Source organism: Ooceraea biroi, chromosome 5, assembly GCF_003672135.1.
Source record: "Ooceraea biroi isolate clonal line C1 chromosome 5, Obir_v5.4, whole genome shotgun sequence".
NCBI lineage: Eukaryota > Metazoa > Arthropoda > Insecta > Hymenoptera > Formicidae > Ooceraea > Ooceraea biroi.
Window position 1 is genome coordinate 2,709,950 of NC_039510.1, and position 13,997 is coordinate 2,723,946.

The 13,997-nt window shown below is 34.8% G+C and overlaps 1 protein-coding gene across 7 annotated transcripts in view; it reads left to right on the forward strand.

Moving 5' to 3' along the window:
- LOC105287748 (protein sprint) overlaps positions 1 to 13,997 on the forward strand; it is a 97,771-nt gene that overhangs the window by 35,801 nt on the left and 47,973 nt on the right. For 3 of the 7 annotated variants that reach the window (XM_011353492.3, XM_011353494.3, XM_026969444.1), the window contains one exon: positions 7,130 to 7,203. In XM_011353492.3, the coding sequence (XP_011351794.1) occupies positions 7,130 to 7,203 (74 nt within the window). Of the gene's footprint in view, positions 1 to 2,562; positions 3,135 to 3,163; positions 5,210 to 7,129; positions 7,204 to 13,997 lie in introns of those variants that run through there. The other 4 variants (XM_011353498.3, XM_011353503.3, XM_011353499.3 and 1 more) reach the window with 4 other exon arrangements.

Here is a 13,997-nt window from a genome sequence, read left to right on the forward strand (position 1 = left end):
GTATTTGAAAACATTTTCATTACTATACACAAAGTGTGCGTGCACGCATATATGTATAATCATTTATAGAAATATTTAGTCATAATTAATTTTTAAAATATATCACACATATAATAAACATTATTTAATTTTTGCAGCAGCTTTTATATTTATCAAATTTCTATATAAATTAATTATTTTTCTACACTAACTAATATATTATTTAATCGTTCATTATAATACATTATAATTCACATAATACAATATAATTCATTCTCATGTCTTTTCTTTCTTTCACACACATAACTCATACACAATGCGACATGCGTTTCCTGTATCCACGCGTGTATACAGGGTGAGGCACCTAAAACAAGCCACCTGAATATCTCGGCTGTTATTGGTGATAGAAAAAAATGTATCAGACCAAACTTGCATGGTTTCGAGGGACACATAATTTGTTCTAAATAATTTTTTATTAGGTGGACGCGTAGTAGTCATATGAAGGTTAACTTCGTTTTTTTAAATGGTATGATATGTTTTTTTACGTACCATCTAGTAGAGCGTTTGAAGATGCGCACATTGATCTACGTGTCAAAATCATTCAAGGTCACTGAAGGCTAAAATTTCTAAGTGCTAGAACTTTTTCATTTCTGAGTTTACGGTATTTTCAATAGCAGAGAACTCTAGGCAATATAAAAAATAATGATATCATCGACTCGGAACTCTTCTGAGAGGAAAACAATTTTGCACTCGAGAACTTTTTCATTTCTGAGTTTACGGTATTTTTAATAGCAGAGAACTCTAGGCAATATAAAAATTAATGATAACAACAACTCAGAACTTCGCGGAAAAAGAAAAACTTTCTAAGGGCTAGAACTTTTTCATTTCTGAGTTTATAGTATTTTTAATAGCAGAGAATTCTAGGCAATATAAAGTAAATTATTTTCCCTTGCAGTTGGCCTTCAGTGACCTTGAATGATTTTGACCCGTAGATCAATGTGCGCATCTTCAAACGCTCTACTAGATGGTACGTAAAAAAACATATCATACCATTTAAAAAAACGAAGTTAACCTTCATATGACCACTACGCGTCCACCTAATAAAAAACTATTTATTGGGTTGTTCGGAAAGTTATTTCGTTTTTTCAAGGAAAAATGAAAGGCGGTTTTTTCATATTTAGAAAAAATTTTATTCAGTGATGTATTGGCCATTTTGTTCCGCTACCTTTCGCCATCTTTCTGGCAACTTTAAGATTCCACGCTCATAGAAGTCCTTCTCCTTATTGACAAAAAATTGAAGCAAGTGATTTTTGACGCCTTCATTTGAATCGAAGTTTACATTGTTCAAAGAATTTTGTAGAGACCGGAACAAATGGTAATCGGATGGTGCCAGATCAGGAGAGTATGGTGGGTGTGGTAGCACATCCCATCCAAGCTGTAAAAGCTTCTGGCGAGTGACCAAACTTGTGTGTGGTCTGGCATTGTCGTGATGGAATACGACACCTTTCCTATTCGCCAATTCTGGTCGCTTCTGCTTGATGGCAGCATCCAATTCATCCAGCTGACGACAATACACTTTCGAATCAATCGTCTGGTTGCTTGATAGTAACTCGAAAAATACGATTCCCTTCCAATCCCACCATACAGAAAGCATGATCTTCTTTTGATGAATATCTGCCTTGGATGTCGATTGAGCAGGTTCATCTTGCCTGGACCATGATCGTTTTCGCTTAACATTGTTGTAAACAATCAATTTTTCATCTCCAGTTATGATTCGCTTCAAAAATGGTTCATTTTCTTCACGTTTCAACAATGAATCGCAGATGGTAATGCGTCGAATCAAGTCAATTTCCTTTAAATCGTGTGGAACCCAAATATCGAGCTTTGAAACGAATCCAAGGCGTTTCAAATAATCGTAAACGGTCGAATTCGATAAATTTAACTTTTCAGCAATTTCGCGTGTTGTTATGCGACGGTTTGCATCCACCAGAGCCTTTATTTTCTCGTCATTAGCTTTAATTGGCCGACCTGAACGTGGTGCATCTTTCAAATCGAAATTTCCAGTACGAAATTTCGAAAACCAATTCTGATACTGACGTTCACTCAGTACATCTTCTCCGTACACGGTACACAATTTTTTTCTCGCTTGCACTGCATTTTTGCCCTTTCGGTAGTAAAAAAGCAAAATATTACGAAAATGCTCACTTTGATTTTCCATGTTTGACGTGATGCCAAAAAACAATTACTTGACAGATCGCAACACAATAAGATACTAAATGACGTCTGAAATGTCAGTTGTCAAAATATAAAACGAATTTGCCGCTTAGAGTAAGGTTAAGTATCGAGGAACGCGACTAACGACATCGCTTTGTGAAAAACGAAATTACTTTCCGAACAACCCAATAGAACAAATTATGTGTCCCTCGAAACCATGCAAGTTTGGTCTGACACATATTTTTCTATCACCAATAACAGCCGAGATATTCAGGTGGCCTGTTTTAGGTGCCTCACCCTGTATATGTGTGATGCGCGCGCGTATGTACAATTTCAACAAGCATAATTTATAGTTAAAAAGGGACACCTTTTTTAATTATATTATAGTTTATATTACAAAATTACATGGGATAATCCATATCGATTCAGATTTGATTTATTAAATATTATTTTTCTTCTTCCTTTCTCTCTTTCTTCTGCAACATCATTAGCATATGTTACTTTACATGCACATCTTCCATTGTTTTGATACGATGTTGCTATAGCAATTCCATCAGTTTTACCACTAGTAGTCAGGTATCGATTCCCAGGTGGCAGTCGTATGCCTACACATTTACGTTAAAGTTCATCTACCTGCGGTGCGGTGTCGAACAGTGTCGAATAGTGTCGAATAGTGTAAAAAAAACTAACATTCGGATTTATAACAAATAAGAGAGTTCCGAAAAAATGGCTCATAGGACTAGTACAAATTTACAATAACAATATACATCATAAATCATTAATTTATATGAAAATGACAGTTTCGATGATGAAACTGGAAGCTTTATCGAAAAAATAAACTGAATCTGTGCGTTTGAAGTTGATGAGATACTCTATTGATCAGGCATCGCATTGCCGGTCCGGATTGTGCTCTTTTATGCGGGTATGAACAAATCGTAATAGTAAGTTAACTTGACATGTTTCATCACGCGTATGACGCGTCACATATATGTGCTTTATCAACTTTCTTACGGAAATTGAAGTCACACGTAGATAACAGCAATGATTTTGTTTGTATTTTATTATTAAATAAATAAAATTTCTCTATTCTTTTAGAAAATAATATACATAAATGACCAGCATGATTAATTCGAGATTTATATTATTATACATTATTGTATCAAAACTCCTTATACTAAAGTTTATAGTCACAATATAACAAAAATGTAACGTGATTTACAGAAAGTTTTTTTGAATAACGAACGTATAAAGTATAATCCGAGAAAATTTAAATTTCATGGGAAAAGGACATAATAATCGTATACATAAAAATACATAAAAATAATCATATGCATTATTCAGTATAATGCTTCGCTTTATTGTACTTGCCATTCTATGTATACATACGCAATAATCAAAGGGCTTAAGGATTAACATTTTCAGCCCGGTAAGATTACCGCTTGACGTTTTAATTCCGCCAACAATATGTTGCATTACAGAATACAGATATTTACATTTATTACTCTTTATCATTATTTAATAAATAAATATGCAACTAGCCGAAAGTTTAGACCAATATTTTTAAGATTTTTAAAAATCTATAAAAATGGCTTACATAAGAAGATAAATAAAACTGATTAATCACAAAATGTTGCGTCATACTTTATGTTCTATATATGTTCTATATATGTAACATTCATTTTTATATATATTTAACTATTTCTTTTTTACATTTATTTCTCTGCTCGTAGTATTGCGCAATTTTATTTTGGTAATACAAAGGGTAGGCACCCTGCGTATTAAATGTTCAGTCACGCGTGTATAATTGCCTGCTCACGTGACGTCACTGAGTCGTATCCGTTTTACTTACACTTTCCGGTATCTATCGGCGTCTTCATCTACACTTTGCAAGTCGTACGTATGCAACGGAGATATGCACACATGCACGTACGCACGTATATCTTTCAGTGGCCTTATCATCCCAGCAACTGGCGAGCGGAAAACACGTAACCCGGCTGATCGACTGCAGCTGTCGTTTTCGTGTATAATGTGTCTCGATAGAACGTGCGCAGGTGAAGTCAACACTGTACCATATGATGAAACGCGTAAGCGTTGAACCAGTTGCTGATGAGTCACGTTTCGCAAGCGAAAAAAGTGTCATGTGCATGTTCGCATTCTTTCTCGGTCTTCCTATTCTCTATCGTACCCATTCATTCTTCTTTAAATAATATTAGGTCATTAAGTACTCTGGTTCGCGTCTAGATAACAATAAATCAAACTAGACACACTTGACTAGACAAAACAGCATAGCTTGTCGTAAATTAACTTTATTAATTTTAGCAGGATAGGCAGTTTTTAAAAAACACAATCTAAAATATCGCTATATTTATTGAGTGCTATATCGGAGAGTTGTATCACCATCCAGACGCGACCTGAATTACATAGTTACATAGTTAATGACGTAATATTAATCTTTTAATAATGAACAAGATTTCTAATGTAACTGCAACATTTAAGATCGAATGCAACAGTATAACGAGGTTGATGTTGAGATCGTGCATGCCTGTTCCCTTAATTTTGCGACACCCTGTAGTCGTCTTTGCTGTCACGGCGCGATCCTATTAAACGCATTCTTACGGCACGACACAGTGGACATCAGTGGACACTCGACTTTTGCGGCGGACACATGTCGTGTTGGCCGAACGCCGTTGTTCGACGACTATTTGTCCTTTGGTTCGCTTGTATTTGTCATTTGCGTGCCGTTATTCCTGTTTGGTCACTATCTCTGTCGAGTTCCTGCGTAGCGTTGTGGTGCACAGTATGCTCGGTGTATTATGCGGTCAGCGTATCGTCTATTACGATAACGAGGTAGTGGAGAGGGAATCCGTTTAATTATCGCTGCCCATGCTGTGTTGATCCTAAATCGCCGTTGTTCGAATCCTTCTATATCTCCGTATTCCTGCAAACGCTGGGAGATACACGGATAAATATTCAGCCTCGTGTATATGCATATGTGTGTAGGAGACGATTGATAAAGGTGCGAAAAATGTTTGTTGAGTTAGATGCGCTTTTCTCCATTCTTACTGGTGCAACAACAGGAAATGTTTGATCTTGACGTGGAGAGAAATTATCACAAGTTCAGAGATATTAATAAAAAGTAAATAACAAAAAATAATAAAATTTTTATTTTATTTATTTTTTATTTAGTGATATAATCATAATAAAAAGATTATGAAAAATCATTTAATCAAAAAAATATATATATGGATTGCACAAAAGCAGATATGCGATATTGCTAGAGTGGAATATAATAAGTAAAGAAGTCTTATATGCAGGCGAATATAATCTGTATTTCATAATATAATATCTTCTTCTTACAATCGGCTTTAAGCTAGAAACTAAAGTAGAAGAACGTCCCTCAAGATTGTAGCATTCCCTCGAGATTACACTCAAGTTTCCGGCTGATCATTAAGCAACTAATGTAAACGGCTGTTCAATATCGGGATGGCGTGTCTGAAGCACTCTCAAGGTTTAAAGTTTAAGAAGAGCACTCAAAGCAAGCAAGGGAGCAAACGCGACGCGACGCGACGGACTCGAATTAAAATGGTCCACTGAAATTCATTCCCCGAATTAAACGGATTAGATCCAATCAGCACTCGTCGCGGTCGTTGCTGCTGCTGCTTGCTGAAAGAGAAGCAAAGCAGAACACGCAACGCATGTTGCGTAACGATGAGAGATACGAGAGAGAGAGAGAGAGAATTTAAATCGATTTCATCCTTTGTTTAACTAACTTAATCGTGCTCGGAATATCTGAATGTTTTTGGACATCTTTTCAATTTGGTGGATATATATTTTTCTTATACATATGAGATATTAAATCCAATTAATTATAGTACAGTTAACTATAGAACGGAAAATAAATACTCTTTTGAGATTAGTGCCGCGGTATAACTATTCCTCATAGGAGAGAGAAACGTATTTAAATTGCACTCGTGCATTATTGCCACAAATACATATCTATATTTATATGACTTGAATGAATTAATGATTGATTTGAATGATGATTTGCTAATCGCGACGTTTAAAAAAGCTGCATTAAAAAAAAAGAAATATCTTGATGCAGAATTAATAAAGAATCTTTTTCTACATAATATCTATTATTTATTTTTTTTCATTACTTTTGTCAAATATTCTTTTAAAGATTAAAGATGTAAGATAATAGCTTTTTAAATACGCAATTAAAATATTATTTATAATAAAGTAACATAAGAAATTGATCTATAAATATAATTTTACGCTTTGGCAGCGCAGAAGTATTTTAAGAGTATAAAAATGTTTAAATTCATTATAAATATCGTGTACCGCAAATTTCCGATATGTGCTAACAAAGAAAATGCCCGACTATAGAATGTTTCTTACACGTGTCTGTCATGGAAGCTTTGTCGGATCGTTTCTTCCCTCACAACGCTCAATATTGACTCTGCAAAAGTGCTCACGGGTGGAAACCTTCTAATTTTCCGGCCTCGCGATTTTCGCCGACGCAATGCAAATACAGCTTCGATAGCAACCTCGCCGCTGCGAGGACGACGAGAACATCTTACGAAAAATCTCGTGACGACTACCATTGCCGCGATTACTGTCTCCGTATCGTAATATCACATCTTGTTTAAAAATAATGTCTTTTTTACTTAAAAATATACATAATATGAAAATCTATTTAATCTTTTGAATTAACTAAGCAAATTACAAAGTTGCAGTTACTTCATATTTATGTAATCTTAAATATTCAATGTGTAAATTGTGATATACACATTCGAGACATAAATCTCTATTTTATAAGTTCTGTTATGATATCTGCTCTGAAAAATAATTAATATTGGCATATATTAATATATTGATCTATTGCTGAACGAGTTCGTACTCTATTTTACTGACCCTAACCGCTTCTGTTTTACAGCTGCTTAATTCCCTGGCGACCGATTTGGACTGCATGCTGAACGAGCTCTGCACGACCCCGGATTCCTACGAACGGTGAGCATCTTCTTTTTTTTCTTCAGCCTCTTCTCGAGGAGGTCAAGTGCGACCGCACCATTCGTTTCTTCTCGAAGTCGAGATCGATCGATGGTGAAACCTTGCTCGTGCACACCGGTCATTCTTGTCGGTAACTTGTGGATTGGTTCGACCTAATAATTGCATTCCACGTTTTTCACTTGCGTTGCAATTATATTATCAATTATTATGCGAACGAATTTTATTATTAATTATTACGCAGGCATTGTCCACAGATAAACATTGCAATCTGTGTATCTATATTAAATACGTGCATACATGGAAAAGAATATCCGCTGTGTGTTATATCTCGGAAAAATTCAGCTCGCATTTCGAGGGGAGAACACATTTACCATTCTTGCCCCACGTGCAACAAAGATTAAATCGTATTAATTCCAGTAATTTATGATGGAAACCTCGTGCGAATAATTTTCATATTGCATCAAATCCTTCTCATGATATACGAGAGACTGTGTTTCCCATAATATTTGAGAAGTTACATAGAACACCGTGGATATTATACCGCCGAGCCTATTAAGCCCCAAACGAGTTATCTACATTTACTATATATCAGCTTTATTAATTTTATGCTAATTTTAATGATTAATAATGGTTAATCTGATGTAGTTACAAATTTATTATAATTTTTAGTTGAGATACTTATCATTTTAATATGCATAATATTATTTCTTTGATAAAAACGTTTATATATATTATATTTATATTTACGTATTTATACATAATTATTTGTGTATTTATACATAATTATACAACATATTTATTATTCTTTGTGTATGTTTGCGCGCGTACGCGTATGTATGTGTTACAACTGAGATTAAACTTATTTAGCATTTGGAGTGCGTTCTCCTATCTACTCCAAAGATAAGATGGACGATGTATTTCTGAATGGACGCAAAATTTCAATAGAGTTTGCGGAGAGTTTAGGCATTCGGCAAAGTTCCAAACCTACAATTAGCGTAACTCCAGCTCCATATCGATGAATACGATTAACTGTGACAATTAAATGAGACGATGATTGTATGTTTTAGCTGATATATTGGATTCTAAACTAGGGCATTAGATTATCCCATCTTCGCAATTAATTAATCACGATTATGACTATGAATAGTTTAACGGTAAACAGTTTTATTGTTACATTGAAATATTGCTAGATCTAAAATCTCCTTTGAAAATAACGTTGAAACAGACAGCTGCCAACCTGAAGCAATTATGCATAATATTATGACACTAATGCTGAACACATGTCACGAATGGGGTCGTTTGCTGGCGGCAATTTTGCATATATAATATTTATGATATTAAGCCGCGTTGCGCTTATACTTGAAACTTTGTTGCTTGAAGAGCGCAATTAACTAATTAGGTAACATAATTATGAGACAGCATATTACAAATATAGAGAAAACGAAAAATATGATATAATAATGATAAAAAACAATCGAATGCTTTTTTTATTTAAAATTTGTATAAAAAGTAAAATTGTTTTTTGGAGTCACTGTTTTATATGATTTATTCACAACGATTCGTATACTTTATTCCGTCTTTTAGCACGTGTCGCAATGTTCAATCGCAATGCGTACGAAATGTGACAGAAATAACCAACATACGCGCGCGTAAGAGAAAGAGAGATATCGAGTTTTTACTTTTAGTTTATACACTCATACATCAATAAAAAACGTGCGAAAGTATGTGTACATGCAAATTAGTGCGATGGACAAAAGTGAGCGGCGTGAGTTTTGTACGAACGAAATTTCCAATTTTTCTCCTATCGCTGTTCGCCGGAGATATCAAGCCTCCCCTCACTGTTTTCCCTCGCGTTTTCCGGAAATGTCGTTTTTCGCTTTCGACACACGTCTGACACTTCTGTTCGTCAAATTCAAGCGGACGATGGTAACCAATGTCCTCCCCAGCGTAACAATGAAATAACAAAAAAAGAAAAAACTAGTCGTTGATACGCGCGCGGAACTTTTTTCGCCGTTGCCCTGTTCGCCGTAGCACTGTTGCAGGGGTTTGAAATCGTAAAATGTATATTTTAACAGATACGCACGTATAGACATGCATGCATGCACAAACAGCGAAAAGGTAGAGAGAAATAAAGAGAAGAGGGAAAGAAAAAGAAAGAAAAGGAAAATATCGCGCACGTTTTTATGATTAAATATAAATGAGATTCATTTTGAATTAAATTTTCCTAAAATGATTTTCTCAAAACCTATTTATATTAATTTTATAATTCTATAATATATAATTTACATATAAATATTTAAAGCAAGAAAATAATTTTTGGATGATTATGTGTAGTGTAAATACGTTAAAAGATTGCCGTATTTAAGAATTGAATTCCATTAAAATTATTACGTTAAATTTACTTTGTCCAAAGTTTTTAATCTTTTTTTTATTTTTTAAGCTTGTTCATCACTTTCATTGGGAGCAATGAGAGATTCGTAGGTACGCTTCGCGAATTTTTGATCAGTCATGTCATAAGCAGATTTCCGGGTTGGTCCCGCGCCACTGTCACTTATACCCTTCGACAAGGGGACGACGATAGCGAGCACGAGGGACCGAGATGCAGAATTGAAATGAAATTCCTACCTCGTTCTCTGCAGTTGAATTATTATTGACTGGCAATCCCGTTAAAACTTCACTTTTGTTTAGAAATGGTAGAATATTTTTCGTGCTCTTTGAAAAGAAAGAGGTTGTACTAAAAGAAATTGTACTAAAGAGAAATGGAAAATAGTGTTTATTTCTGTTCTTCAACAGTTGCTTATATAATTTACATTTATCAAAACTTAATTTCTGTAGAGTAAAATGAAAAATGGAGATAATTATTCTGATTCGATATTACGAATTATTTGCGTACATAATTATTATATGAATTTAGTTTTGCAGTAGTCTCTACTCGCGATATGACCAGCTTTTTATTCAATTTTAATTTTATTTATAATTTAATTGATATTAAATTGATACTTATTTGTAACATGTAATTATTTCTATAAAATATTTTATAGAAGCTATTACTTGTGTCGATTTAGTGTCGTGCATGACAATAAAATACTGCTGATCTTAAATTCAAGGATGCACAATATTGGTGTGTCTGTGTGTGTATATATGTAACATTGAATTGATTTCATAGCTTATTTATAGGTGCAATCAAACACGATTAGATCTCGATTGAAGAGAGAATCATGTTTGATTGAAAAATTCTAATAACAACCTATCAGCGTTAAACATTTAATAACATTTTCCACCAGTCTAATGGTATATTCTCTACTGTACATGGTGCACATACATCATCTCTGGATATTTCCCAAGCCATTAAACGAAGCGTATTTCGGCCGACGTGAATTCGAGAGTGCAGCAAATCCACTTTTAATGCATTCTGTGGCCCCTGTCTGCCTCCCCATTCTGCAGCATCTTGACGTCGAAAAATAATGCAATTCCCCACTCCCCGTTTCCCTTGGACGACTCCAGGATTCTCGATCGCAGCATTAGATTCGCGTTAGACCGGGCGAGATCGTTCAAGACACATTCGGTATGACATAAAATTTTCGCAGTAATATGAAAACGTGTGTTTATGGCTTCGTCTCGAGATGTTTTTTCAGTACTCGTCTTTTTGCACGAACAAAATAGAATTCCTTTCGTCGGGTCATGAAATATAATAAAAGATAAACCGAAGAACGCTTCTTTCTCTAAGATAAATTGATTTAATGTTACATCTTATATAGTTATTAAATACAATCGAAAACTTTTTTCGGATATATTGAAAAAGATGTTAAATTAAAACTTAAGTGTTTTAATTAAACTAACTAGTTTGAATTAAACTATATCATAATATAAAAATAATACATTTATTTAAAATTTACGAAGATAAAAAGAGAACTTAAAAACAGAAAACGATGCTTTTCTTCAGAGTGTTGCTGTTATATATGTTGCAATTACAATTAAGATAGTGCAATTCCGAATTCTCTATATAACACTGCACACTCTACACTACTTCACGAAGGTTTCCCTTAATGTAACAAACGCTACATGGAGAACCGGGGAACAAGTTTGAGATACGATGCTCTCGGGAATTGTGGAACCTTCAAGTCTTGCACCATGACGGCTGGACCACGAGTACCATGGCAGAAGCATGGTAGAACCACTATCCCTGTACATGTACAGCTATGCATTCTCATAACCACGCCTAGAAGTCGTTCATCTGGCGAAACTGTCGGTCTAGACCGTTGCCTGTCCGAAATTTATGAGATCCACCGTGAGGTTTCTGTCGCTGACAATCTTATGTGCTCCGAGAAGCCGTTAGCCATCAATATATAATGCGCAGCATCACATTCAGAATATATCGATGTTGAAAAATGAAGAATATAGATAGGAAGCGTACGGCAAAGAAAAATCAGTTGATTTCTAAAATATTGAAAGTTCTATTCAATTAATTTTTGGCTTATTTTCTATGTATGAACAAAGAAACAATCAAGTTTCTACAAAGAAGTTGAGGAGCAAACCAGTGTTTGTTATTCAAATGCAGAGCTTTGCTAGCCATTTATGTTCCTAGACTCCTTCTAGAACCATTCTTGAGGGAAGCTGATTCTTGGCTTTAAATTTCTTCATATCTCTCAGACACGAAAATTTGGACGAGTCCACCCAATCGTACGAACAACGAAGAGATAAAAATCGAAAGTAAGTGAATGCCGAACTGGTTTGCGGAAAGAACAGACCATAGAGATTCGCGAGAAGTGAATCCAACGGGCGGTTGAGAGACAAGGAGAGACAGAGACAGAGAGAAGAACGAATTATCGGGAAACTTGATATAGCGACGCTGCGGCACCGTGGGGATTCCCCGGGGTCGGTTTCTCCGGATATCCCCCTGATTCCTGACGGCTAACGCGAGTCTGATGTTTGCCGAGGGGACTGTGCGCGAGTACACCCTTATCCGTAGCCACTACCCCATATCGTTAACGGGTAGACAAAGGGTGCGTGCTCGCGTCGCCGGAATACGTGAGCCCCGAGGCGCTGCTAATTCCGTCGATAATAGATTTTCAAGTTCGCGCATCGCGTTATTTCCGCCATTCGTCCGCTTCTCGTTTGCGCGGATTGTATCGGACAACGAAGCTATCACATATATGGGATGATGAAAAGTTAACATTTTTCGGAAGAGTTGTGCACTGTATTTGATATAAGAGATTTTTCGCACGTATCGGTGAATCAAAACGACGCGACGTTGACAAGCTTCTCCGTGCGAGAAAAGTAAATGCTAAAAATGGTAATGCTACGTAAATGAGGAATCCCGCGCTTTAAAGCTCTCCAGTAGGGTTTCGCAAGTAGATGTGGCGCAACATATTGTGCCCTTAATTAACTCCGCTGTTAGTAACTGACATTTGCAACCCTTACAATCGCCTAATTTCCGGCAGTCGTCAACACCAGTCCTGCTATTTCACGAAGATGTCATTTGAAATGAAACAGGGTCGCAATGTCTGCGGCAGATTTCGCTTCCTACGGTATTCCTCTCAATCATCCAACAGTATTCATTTAATTAATATAGGGTACATGTTATCTTATTAATAATACGATGTAAACTGCCTTGGAATGATGTCGGAATGATGCTTTTATCTATATTGATTATTAATCGTATTAATTATTAATAGACATCATTTTTAACATTATTATATTGTTATAATATTATAAATTGTGCAGCTATTTATAATTTCGCGTATAATATAATAATTATTCTAATCTGAATTAATGAAGAACTAATCGGTTTTCCTTCATGCTGTTATAAATAGTTGTTAATAGTAGTCGGTAGATTAATAAAAGAGTACGTTACCCGCGTATAAGAGTACACGTTACGAGTATATAATCTCCAGAATATATTGCATATGATAATATAACATTAGTCTGTCTGAACAGTAGTATTATACAATCTTATGTTACCTAATGTAACTACATCCATAAATTTGCAAGCGTAACAAGTTTAGTGAAGAAGTAGCGCACTGCATTATATATGACTTCTTAACTACGTGGTAGATCCATACAATTACAATTTAAACAACTTACATGTACATTATGTTTGAAAAACTTATTTGTTAATTATACAATGATAAAATCGTATTTTTCTCTTATAGTATAAGTTTTCTTCTTTAGAGAAAATATATTTCATAAAATTTCATTGGTATTGACATATACACACCCACACACACACACACACAATATATAATATAGATAATATTGATAGAGCTATACCATTTAGATTATACAAGATAATTAGTGACAGTACGATCGATGGGAATTAAAGAGAATTGTTATCAATCGTTAGCGTGTAGGGGAGAAATCAGTATCCTTAAAAGGGAATCTCAAACACGTAGCCTAGGGGAACCTGCGCACATCCAATTTATGGTCCACATCGATTAGGATACCCTCGATCGTAGTGGCTGACATGGATAATTATCTCAATCATGTATGTAGATATTTTTGAAACTCAAGACTTAAAATTAATAATTTGGATCACTGTCTTCTGTCTTTCCTAAATCGAGGAAACATGATTTACCTTGTTTCTAAATTTTGTTTTTAAATCTCTAATATCATTCAAATAATTTATATTTCTGTATATATTCTTTTATTTCTTATTATGTCAAATTTAAGAGAACGAAACAAGTTAAAATTTTTTATTTGGTTAATAAATTCTTTAAAACTTTTATTTTTGTTGAATTTTGTTTTTAATATTTCTTAAAAGTGATCTAATCATTTTTATTATATAAAAAGCAAGT